The following is a 12330-nucleotide window of genomic DNA, read 5'->3' as shown; positions in this document are numbered from 1 at the left end:
AATCATGCTCCAATTATAAATCACTGCATCCAGACACTAAAAATAAGAATTGATTTAGGTTATACAATATATACAGTTGCTCTGCAACTAAACAATCAAAACCATCACGTTGAAAATTATACATCTCAAGTAGCATTCTGAACTGCATTTTAGGTATCTTATACTCCTTTTTTAAACATTTAAACAAAAATAATCTTACATGCTCACTAACAGTTTGTTGAACACCATCATCCCCTGTTGTCAGCTGTGAAAGAAGACCTGAACATTTTAGCATCTGTCATTCCTAAAAATCCAAAATGTCTCCTATTTAATTGGGTGAAATAGTGCCACGGAAACAAAAAAGAACTCTTGAAACAGTCTTACGATACAAGCCTAGTGTCTGCACACTGTAGTGTGAAAAAATACTCATACTCAAAATCTTTTAGTGGCCACTATTTAAGATTTTTCCAAAACAGCTGAAAGCTCACACACTATGGCTGGGCTCTAAACATCTAAGGCCTTGGGAATATTCAAGTCAGAGTTGAAAATCCCCTGGGTTTCACAAGATGTTTGCCAGAAGGCGCAACTTTCATCCAGGTCACACAGCTATTTGTGCATTTCCTTGGATTCCAGCCAGTGTGAAATTTAAGGGCCACATAAGCTTCCAAAGCATATGGTATTAACTAAAATTCTGTGTCAAAAAATACTGTACATAAGTGAATTGTGCAAAATAATGTGCCAATTTATTTGCTAGTTTACTAGGAATACAAACATAACCAATAGTGTCAGTAGCCAAACTGAATTCATCAGCAGCCAGATAAACTTGTAGTGGCAAAGTATTTTGTTTCCTAATATACATATATATTTAGTGGGAACTTTGAATATGCAGACTTAGCTTTAAAACTTGCAATAAAAGCATCTCAAAGCATTCCAGTTTGTCCCCATATACAATGCAGCAGCTTGTACGAAAGTGAGTTTTAATATAAGCCCACTGGTTTGCATCCGCAGATCTGACAAGTTGAGTTTTAATATAAGCCCACTGGTTTGCATCCGCAGATCTGACAAGTTGCTTCAAATGTACCACTTTAGCAAGGCAGTTTGAGATACAGCACCCCATCCCAAATATAAATATACCAATTGGCTTGTCCCCCCCCCCATCTGTTTCAACCTATGCTAGCCAATATGTACATAATTTCTGTGTCAGAAATTCAAAGTTCTCTTGATAAATCTAGAGATACAATAGTCACAAAACTTGTGATGAAAGCCAATGTGACCTGGACGTTGATATTCTAATCCTATGCTACCAGTGCACAGTTTCGGTAGCATATGCAAAGTAAAAACCGTTAACAATTATCACAATATACAAACATTAAAAGGACATTTTTGTAATATTCTGCAATAGTCTACCAATTTGGAATTATGAAATCTATTCACAATTATTAACAGTGTTAACTACCATGTTCAGGAACAGAAGTACACAGTGTGCATCTGCAAAGAAATAAGGAATTGCTTGCAAGACAGAAGTGTGTACCTTAATACAGAGGGTTTTTGGATGAATACCCTACTACATTGTCCTACGACAATAGTCTTAGGTGTGAACATAGCCACCGTGGTTGGTTTTTTAAAAATAAAAATAATTCTAGACAACACATTTTTGTGTGTGTTCAAAGAAAAGAACTGCAACAAAAATTTCAGCAAATGTGTAATCCACATTTATTTACCAATAATATTGTCTTGGGTTTTGTTACCTCAACGATGACTTAAGAATAGAATAAAATATACATTAAATGTATATTTTGTATAGAAAAGTATGACCTCGTATTCCTCATATTTACAAATTTGAGGTAAACAGGTTCAGGGTTTAAAGTAAATATCTACATCCAATTATTAAAATATCTCTTTAATGGGCCTTTCTAGACAAACTTTTTCATATGATCTAAGTATGGAAATACTCGTTCCTTTTGGGTAAGTGCGAGCATGCTGCATTTCTCCACATTCGAACAGCTTGAAAAACAACATTTCCTTCTAGAGTTTATGCTCACAGATCACAGGAGGCAGCCCTGTTACCCTTTCCCTTGAAGCCAATTCACCAGCATGGGGAAATGGCAGAAACTGGATATATGACAGGTTCCTGTTTCTGCTTGTGTTATTTCATGATAGTTCCCTGGAAAGAAGGGAATGCCACCGTCCCCTTGGGCTCAGGGGCTTTCCCCAGCTGGCCTAACAAGTCAGGGGAAAGAGACTTTACAATAACTTTTCCCTTGAGGGAATAAACAGAGCTGTAGCATGTACTTCTGATTGGAACCGCGTCCTCTTACTGAGTCTTCCTTATCATAGATATAGGAGAAGTAGGCAGGGGACACACAAGCATACTCTTCTTTCCTGGCTGCATAAATTGATGATTCTTTCCCATCCCTTCATCTATGGGACAGGATATTAGATCCTATTAGCACCTACATCAGGTGTTTGGGCCCCACTAGTTCTGTCACAGGAAAATGCACTGGGACTTATTGAGAAATATTTGCTAGGGTTTGGTTGTTAGATCTGAATCGCTTTAATCGTTGCTCGGGCAACAGATTTTGGTCCCTGGTTGGACTCCACCTTTGCAAAACCTTTTAAAGCATTCTGCTCAGCTAAGGGTGGTTGGCAGGTATATCATTATCACTCATATGGAGTGCCTACAGCAAATCCCAATGCAATCAAAATGAATGAGGTTTCAGTAGGAGAATTATTGCGCTGGAAGAAAGAGCCCAGTCCTTTGTGGATGATGCTTATGTCTTGCCTGAAAACATAAGCCACCAAGCACCAGAGACAAGCAATCTGAAAAACTCTGTGTTCTGCCCTTTGTTATTACTTGGTGCTCTTTTAGGAGTTCTTTGTACTTTTGCAATGTAGTCAACGACTCCACCCTCAAGTCCGCCAACCTCTTCAACTTAGCCAATCAATGGATGTGGACAAGGAATCAGTGATGGGTAGATTTTCTAGCCTCATGTTTTTGTAGTGTACTAAGTAAAGTGGAAGTAACTGCCACTCTTAAAACTGAGTTTTCACTGCAGCTACATTGTCCTGAGACAGCTCTCAAAGACACTGAGTGCAAACAAAGATCAGATATGCATTAGAGGCACCTGAAATTGGCACTGAAATGTAATATATTAGTGCGGTCAGGCCATTAATCTCTCTGCTAGTCTGCCCACTTTTAAAATTCTGAACCCTGTGGTGTGCATCAGAAATTCCCTTATTTGCTGAAGAGAGAAACTCTGGTGCATAGGTTAGTGAGAAAGTCTAAAAGGGAGATTTGAAATCAGTTTCACATATTTTTTTGGCGTTAATGGTTTTTTTATGGTCTTCCAGAATTCACAATGAAAATAGTTCAAGTGGATCTGCCTACTACAAAGTAAATCTTCCTTGGACGATTCAAAAACCTTAAGTTGCCACAACAAAGAGTCCACAGTGGTGTAACATTCATGAAGTATCCTGGTGAAGCATCTAATTCCGGGCAGAGAGTTCCAGTGATACCTGGAAATGCAGTCTCTCCACCTGCAACGAGCAGTTTAATCAACAATAAAGTGCACAAATGATACAGGGAAAGCTCCTTTGTGGTTGGGATCTCCATCAATATGCCCAATCTGGAAAAGACAGAACATTTTTAAGAATTAAAAGGGTGAAGCTTGTCTCTATCCAATTAGGGGTCACTGAAAGTTGCCCTCCACTGTACTAAGTTGCAACCATGTGCAATTGTCCCTCCAAACAAACAAGTCTTTAGTAATAAAGGAAAAAAGCCTTGGGAGTCAAACCTTTCGGCTCCCAAACGATCAAAAACCGGAAGTGAGTGTTCCAGTTTTTGAACGTTCTTTCGGAAGCCTAACGTCCGATGGGGCTTCTGATTGGGTGCAGGAGTTTCCGGCAGCCAATCAGAAGCTGCGCTTTGGAAGTCAAATGTCTCGGAAGTCAAATGGACTTCCGGAACGGATTCTGTTCGACTTCCGAGGTACAACTGTAGTTTCTTTACTATTAAACAATAAAAACCAGGCAATGCTGCTTTTATGTGCAAACTAGTTATTCAGAGGATAGGCTGAAACAAAATAAAGAATAGACGGTAAGAACACATGCAATCTTTCATTTAAAAACAAAGGTTTATTATTATTATTATTATTATTTCCTTCAAATTTTCACCAAAAGCATGCAAATTCAAAGTTCCAGTGGAATGATATTTCTTAAGAACTACTGGTCCTGACTGTAATAAGCAGATTGATTGATTCCTTAAGAGGCCCAAGTGGTATATGCACAGGACAATAATAAGGGGAAGACATATATTTATTCTCTGTTTTGAAGTTTGCTTAGTTTCAAAAAAAATTGACACAGGGAGCAAGGAGCTCCTATTTGAGAAGAAACAAACCTTTAAAATGCAAAACTAGTTGTGCGATTCTTTGGATCCTGGCTTAAGAGGAAGGGACTGTATACATTATAGATAACAAACTGGGTTTTCTGAAACAACGGTGTTTTGCAATATTATTTTTTAACCATATGTGTTTCTGCAGAAAGGATGAGTTTCAAAAATCTGTATGGTTCAAATTCAACTGAAATAACGCTGCTCCTCAATATTGTGTTCAGTGGATACCTCTGAAAATAACTTCAGTCAGGGATTCAGTTCTGCTGGTTGTTAAGAGATCAGTTCCCACCAACATACATAGTACGTACGTAATTACGTACGTGTGTGTGTGTGTGTGTGTGTGTGTGTGTATGTACACACACGACATACACACTACAGCCCTTGGCATGATTTAACTAATAAATACTTACCCACCACTCCTGATCTTCCTCACCATCAACTATGATGATATCGCCCTCTGAAAATGTAAGCTCATCTGGATTATCAGCTACGCAGTTATAGATGGCTTTTACTCTCTTGGGCTTTGTTTTTGACTGCAATACAGAGAAGAGCAACGTGTTGGAAACATAAACCAGGTAAAACAGAAAATACCATTAGCTGCAGTGAGAGGACAGCAGTTCACCACTTTTCGTCTACAAGAAGCTCAGGTAGCAGAAAATAGGAAGTCAGATAATTGATCCATTTAGCTTAGCACACTGACATGAGGCAGTTTTCTGGGGTTTCAGACTGAGGTATCTCCTGGCCCTACCTGGAGATCGTACTTATCACCTGCTGCATGCAAAGCGGGTCTGAACAACAACCTGCCCCCTACAAAAATTTCCGTACAAATATGCACACGTTTAAAATCATCCCAATATACGTGTCTGATCTAAAATACTTATCATGCTTTGCTATTCACAAATTACAAAGGGGCTCCCTTGTGCACCACCACTTAATTAATACATGCAGCAAAATAACCTACGAAGCTGCACTCGGTGCTTTTGACTTTCAGAACAATTAATTTGGAGGTCCCGCTTTGGGTTTTAATACACATTAAGAGCATCCAGCAAGGGCATGCTATCGCAAACAGGCATTTCATTACATGTACAAACAGCTCCCTGAACATCGGTGCACAGCGGAGCAGACATGTAGGACCTTTCCAACAAGGCAGAGTGCGCTCTAAATTCATTCGGCGCTCGAACTTTTCAAAGCAGTGACAAAATGTTAAGGCCAAGACTCGTTATATTAACCCCTGAGATGCCAGTTTGGGAAATAAGAATGACACCAGGAAGCTAGCACGAGACATCTGGGAGAACATCCACCTTCTAGAATATTCTTTAATGGCGCCATTCAATCTTCTTGAAATAATGCAACCCCCATGGAATAATAACCAGAAATTCGTGGAATTTTCAGCCCGCAGTATTTGTTTTATTACCTACCATATTTATGTCCAGTTAAATTTTCTGGTCAGCTTACAATGGCAATAAAAAATTAACTCACATTAATTTTGTGATCTGGCAAATGCCTCTGCCAGCAGGAGGAGGAGGAGGGAGGTGATTTTTGCAGATTCGCTTGGAGCCAATTTTTTAAAGGGCAGTGGATCCTGCAGGGGACAGCAGGAATTTGCTAAAAAAAAAACCTGCCTCTCCTTTTATTCCACTGGTTACTGGATCAAAAGCTCTCCTGTGAGAACAAGGCAGCCTTCCCTAACCTGGTACCTTCCAGAAGTTTTGGACTTCAAATCGTCATCATCCCTTAGTATTGGCCACACTGGTAGCCAGGGCTAATGGAAGTTGCAGTCCAAAATATCTGGAGGGCAACTGTTTGAAGACGGCTGGTACCAAGAGCACCAGCTGGATTCTATCTTCTAACGTGTGGCTTGTTTCCATGGTAACTTTGGAAACCTTGGCAAAAGGTGGAATGGGTTACTTAGGCTGCAAGCTTATACACACACTTGTTATTCTGAAGTCAATGGCGCTTAAGTATGAGTAGACATGCACAGGATCATACTGCTCGTAGGTTATTTAGCGGACTTGGTTTAAAGCTGAATTCATCTAGCTAATGTCCTTTAGCTGAGGCCTGTACTAAAGCTTCAGCTAAGATGATTTACCGAGATCTTTTTAGCTAAAGCTCTTTAGCTCATTCTATATTCTCTCCCCCACCCCATTCTCTCTTTCACACATACGCAAATAAATATTATGGATTGACCTTTGTAGTTAGGAATCAAATGAAACTAGGTTCCCTGAAAGGGCCCAGTGTACAAAGGACCCCTAAGTGAACAGTATCTGCAGCTCACCCAACAAAAGTTGTTGGTTGTTTACAGCTACGCCACACAAACTAGTTTCTAAGAAGGACTATAAAAGGACCCACGTAATCTGAAGAAGTTGCTCACCCCTTTTGGAACCGTCAGATTCCACACAGTGCCTTTATTCCCAACGCGAAGAGCTGCCAAACACAAAAGAGATTGACCTAGATTCTTGACGACTTACTATTTGAGACTTCCTTGGCATTGGAGCTGGAGGTTGGATGTTTGCAGAAGGGACAACTTGGGATCCAGAAATCTCAGATGCAGATGAAGATGAAGACTCTCCTGTTTTTAAAAATAAAGCAAATATTTTCAGTTAAAAGTGGCTCTTAGAAAGCTCTGTTTTTAGATAACATATGGTGCTACTTCTCTCTAGTGTACCAAGCCATTGTTTGTGGTTTCCCAAAAACTAAATCCCATCAGCTGTAGGTCAGTTGTGTCAGAACCAAGCGTACAATATACACATACAGAAGTTGCCAGGTTCAATCCCAGGTATCTCCAGGTAAAGGACTTGGCAATGTCCCCTGTCTGATATCCTGGACAGCTGCTGCCAATCAGTGTAGACAGCACTGACCTAGATGGACCAATGGTCTGACTCGGTATTAAACAAGGAGAAGGGGACGACAGAGGACGAGATGGTTGGACAGTGTTCTCGAAGCTACCAACATGAGTTTGACCATGCGGGAGGCAGTGGAAGTCAGGAGTGCCTGGCGTGCTCTGGTCCATGGGGTCACGAAGAGTCAGACACGACTAAACGACTAAACAACAACATGTTCCCAAATAAATTTTAAAAAATAAAATACAGCAAAGTCATTGTGGTTAGGTTTTACTACCTCCCAAATAAACCTGTCAACAGTGCCAACAGTTGCTACTAAAGCAGGTAAATTAAAATCAGGATTTAATAATAATAATAATAATAATCACCAGAAGATTGCTGCAGAGATCCAGGTCCTTTACTCTTGGCCGACCTGTCAGCCCTGTTCAGGAGAAAACCAAACATGACTGCTCGTCATCACATCTGCAATTTGCTGTGTCTAATTTACTTTTTGAAACAATAATCAGAATGAGATTCAGTTAATGAGTCCCGTGCAAGGACTTCTACTTGTGCAACAGGGCTTGCACACACATACACACCCTGCACACACCCCACCCCGCCGCAAATGAATTGTGAAGAAGATCAGAAGAATGCCCAGAAGAGTGCAGAGGGGGCAAACTGAAATTCTTGCCCCGACAGCAAGATCACCAATTGCTACGTTACTTCAGGTTGTCTTAAATGGCATTTGCTGTTGGTAAGTAATTATCTGTTGCCCCCCCCCCCTTGCTGCTGTCCGTATGGAACCTGCCCAACACCTGAACAGAACAAAGCACAAGATGAGCACACAATCTTTCAGCAACCTGCAGATCTTTTAGGAAGAAAAGGCGACACATTACCCAGAAGCCGGCTTTTTCTGAGAAATTCTACTTGGAGGCTGGGGAGGAAGTGGCGGCGGCGTAGGCTTGGACTGTGGCACCACTGGCTGTTTTGACTGCTGGCTCAAAGCTTCCAGAACACTGGCTGTCTTTGCAACGGGAGGTGGTGCTGAAGAGAGTATATCTATATATATATAAATGCATGTACAATAATACGATGATGGTGAATGCTGGAATGTTTGATACGATTCCTACAAACAATACTATTGCTACCTAACTTTGTAATTTCTAAAATGTAAGCCAGTCCTTCAAAAACTAAGGCTCAAGACACAAGGAAGCTGCAATCCTATACACGTTTCTGGGAGTAAGCCCCACACTGAATTGAACAGGGCTTATTTCTGCCTGGACACATGCTGTATTGTATTGTGAGAGCCTGGACAAATAGGGTAAGTTTTAACTATGGTTTAATTAAATGAGCCAACTTATGAAGTTGGTTTGATTCATTAAACCAGTTAAGACCTAACCACAGTTTGTCTGGGCTCAGATCGTCAAACTGTGGTTAGTCAAAAACCGAAGCAAAAGCTTCTACTTTTCTTCTGCCACAAGATGGGAGAGTGCAGAAGTTTGAGGCTCACTGGCTTAATGATAAACCATAGTTTATAATTATGTCTGAACATAAACAATGCAGTGGGAGGCTCGAGCTAACTCATAGATTAAAACTGGAGCCAACAAAAGCCTACCTGCTATGAGGTACTTGTACTGGTAGTGAGGCTAATCTTCATGAGAGCTGGTTTAACATGAGTAGGTAATTTTAAATCACACTTTTAGTTGTGTATCTGTAATATACCTTTAGAAGTAACCATTAATAGAGGAACAAGGAACATTAAAACCGCAATCTTTTTGTCTTTTTAAAGAAACTTCCTAAAAGTTCAGGGAACAACCTGAATTCCTTGCAAAACTAATCTGAAATATCCATTCCTCAACCGTGTGTTGCAGGAAGTCTTAACAAACAGTGTGTTGAAGAAGCCAGATGGAAAAGCAGCAGGCTCAAAACTACATCCGCCAGTGAGGAAGAAACATGAGTTGTGGAATGGGAAGTTGAGGCCAACTGTGATTAGATGCAGCAAAAACAAAGGAAGCAGTGGAAAAGGGCAAACATACTTGTAGATGTTACACGCAATGGCGGAACAGGGGGATGGACAGTTGGTGGATCGGATGAAGACCTTTGCCTGCTTATGCTTTCCATTCCTAAAGAATTTGTCTTCCACAGTGTGTTCGATGAAGGAGTTGTCTGAACAGCACTGCCAAGAAATGAAGACTGAACTAAAAAGAAAGGAAAACACTGTGTCATTATCATAATCACTGCTGGCTGAGAAGCGATGAGAAAACAGCACCTTTTTCTTAAGTGGACTGACTGGCTGTGAGCCCGAGGCACACGTACTTCTGCACAAGGAGATTGGGTCGTTTCTAAGGCCTTGTTCACACCTGAGTGTTTCATCACTTGGTGACTAGGCTATCACAGGATAAGCACGAGTGAATGAGCTGAAATGGACCAATCATCAGACAGAAGGCTTTTGCATCATCTCAGAACAATACTTTTCAATAGGGCGCACATCAATTGATGCATAAAGCGCCCTCCCCCCCCCCCATTGCAGCTGCTTGGCTCCTACCATACAAGGCTAAGCCTATTAAGATTTTACAAAAAAATAAAATAAAAATAGTACAATTGGGAAGGAGAAACTAATTAGGTGTGGATGTTGTTGTGGACATCACTTTGCACAAAATAGGAAATGTGGTGCTCCCAAAATTCAGCAGCAGGAGTTGGTAAAATAGGCTGGTGGTAAGAAACAGGCTTGTCTCCTCTTATCCCAGACAATGGGCTAATAATCTCCTGATGCAGTGGGGCAAGATAAGGCTGTGGTGGCTAGTCTACCTGTTAGCTCCCACTTCCTGTCATCTGCACTTCTCTTTTGCCTGCGGTAGCAAGCGGCTTTCCAGGTATGCCACACAGCAGTTGAGGCAAGAGGCATGTTGGCAGGGGAAGCAAAATGGGCAGAGACGGTCACTGCTATTGATGTCCAGGAGGTCTTTATCCACAGAAGGTTTAACGTGTGTGTGTGTGTGTGGAATCCTAATAAAGCATATAAAGGTAAAGGGACCCCTGACCATTAGGTCCAGTCGTGGATGACTCTGGGGTTGCAGCGCTCATCTCGCTTTATTGGCCGAGGGAGCCGGCGTACAGCTTCCGGGTCATGTGGCCAGCATGACTAAGCCGCTTCTGGCGAACCAGAGCAGTGCACGGAAACACCGTTTACCTTCCCGCCGGAGCGGTACCTATTTATCTACTTGCACTTTGACTTGCTTTCGAACTGCTAGGTTGGCAGGAGCAGGTACCGAGCAACGGGAGCTCACCCCGTCGCGGGGATTCGAACCGCTGACTTCTGACCGGCAAGCCCAAGAGGCTCAGTGGTTTATTCCACAGCACCACCTGCGTCCCACAATAAAGCATATGGCAAGACATAAATCGTAGTTTGCTGATGTACAGTGGCAGATTTTTATTTTTTTTTTTTTAGCAATTGTAATAGGAAAGATGATTGCAAAGTTTTTGTTAGTTAATGAAGAAGCAAGGCCTGCAGCCACATTTGCTGAAAGGAAGCGTTTAGCCAGACAGGACATTGTTTATGAAAGCCACCAGGGCTCTATTTGGGTACAACCGACCACACCACTGTTACCTGTGTGAAGGGAAACAGTGGGGTCACCTCACCCACCCCTCACCCCCTACCCTGGCTGCTTCATCCACAAATTGGGGGTATGCCTGACAAACATGTGCATGCCGTCACCCTGAACATTCAGGGCCCATTCAGCTCTGTCTACTCACATTCAGCTGCCCCATAGCACACATGCTATGCATGTGGACAGCTTTAGGGGCAGGGGATGGGGGGATGGGATGCACACATGGCAAATGTACCTGGCTCCACTCTCGCAACTCTGTCAGTCATATAATCCTGAATGCTTCAATAGGGCTTCAGGAGAATAAAAACAATAATCTGTTTGCGACACGTGCTGTGTGACTTCATCTTTTTAAGCCATTCATCCTGAACAAAGGAATATTTAATACATATTTTTGTCTCCAATAACTATAGGACCATGAATGGTAAGTGCCCTCTCTTGCAGGACCTATGATGCCAAGACCAATAGGGGAAGGGGGGGGGGGGAATTTACCAACGTGTATACTAATCATGGATTTAAAGCGTGTCTACACACCTGTGTGTTTTTAGACGCCAATTTCAATCACAGCTGTCATCTGTGAAAGGAAATTCAGCTCTGGCGGTGTTTCTTATAGGACTCCTATCTTCATCTCTAGATAGGCACAACAATCCTATACTGACAATGGGACAGGAGCGGAGATATGCCACCGCCATTACACTGACAGAATGGCTGCCCTATGCAATGCATGTTCTCGCTGGATTTGGAATGATTGCCCTAGTAGCAATCATTCATGAGACTATGCCGCTGCTGACAGGAACATATGATGATCAGGACATGCCCCTGTGCCCCAAATTGCACAAAACACGCAAGGCAATGCCCCAGCCCATAAATTCCAGAGGCACAGCTAGCAATGCTATAGTTAGTCCCTAAGCAACCCTTAAGACAGAGGGCTGTATCCAACACTACAGCTCCACTGGTGCAATCAACTTTCACGAGCACAAGAAGAGTTACTGCTTTCTTTCCTGTCCCCTCCACCCTCACAATCATCACAGGAGGGTTGGGGGAACCTGGACCTGATCTGGGATGGGGTGGTGTGGTGGACATGGAGGTCCCATTGCACCGACAAAGCACATCCACACATGGCACAGGACTGGATGAATCCACTTAAGCACGATTTTGGAGAAAAGTGCACAAAGGGGGAAGCAGACAGTTGGGAGTCCATGGAGCATATACATTCCTCTTGGGACAAGGGTTCAAGACCCACCCAGGGAAAATCTCCCCAGCCAAGCGGGGAACCAGGGCATGCCACTAGGGCAGCCGCAGACACACACCAGCAGCGGAAGTCACCAGGACTAGTTGGGAAGCAGGAAACCCACCCTGCAACCACCACACAGCAGTTCCCTGACTACTTAGCTGCTGCAGGAAACGGGAAACAGACACATCATGGGGCAATCACCAGGAACAAGCCCTAGTTGGGTGCAACAGCTCAGGTTTTACATGCTGGTTTCAATCCAGGGTATAACTCCACACTAAGAAATGATAAATGGTTCTATCCTCA

At 42.4% G+C, this 12330-nt stretch overlaps 1 protein-coding gene across 5 annotated transcripts in view; it reads right to left on the bottom strand.

Moving 5' to 3' along the window:
* Positions 1-1668: 1668 nt before the first annotated feature.
* ASAP2 (ArfGAP with SH3 domain, ankyrin repeat and PH domain 2) overlaps positions 1669-12330 on the bottom strand; it is a 94587-nt gene continuing 83925 nt past the window's right edge. For 3 of the 5 annotated variants that reach the window (XM_081856897.1, XM_081856898.1, XM_081856899.1), the window contains 6 exons: positions 9225-9386; positions 8085-8247; positions 7578-7630; positions 6838-6938; positions 4780-4902; positions 1669-3605 (listed from right to left, as the gene is read on the bottom strand). In XM_081856897.1, the coding sequence (XP_081713023.1) occupies positions 3531-3605; positions 4780-4902; positions 6838-6938; positions 7578-7630; positions 8085-8247; positions 9225-9386 (677 nt within the window). In that variant the 3' untranslated portion in view covers positions 1669-3530. The remainder of the gene's footprint in view (positions 3606-4779; positions 4903-6837; positions 6939-7577; positions 7631-8084; positions 8248-9224; positions 9387-12330) is intronic. The other 2 variants (XM_081856900.1, XM_081856901.1) reach the window with 1 other exon arrangement.

Source organism: Podarcis erhardii (assembly GCF_964252035.2).
Source record: "Podarcis erhardii genome assembly, chromosome: 3".
Taxonomy (NCBI): Eukaryota; Metazoa; Chordata; class Lepidosauria; order Squamata; family Lacertidae; genus Podarcis; species Podarcis erhardii.
Note: the sequence above shows the minus strand (reverse complement) of the source record. Positions and strands in the feature narration are given on the sequence as shown.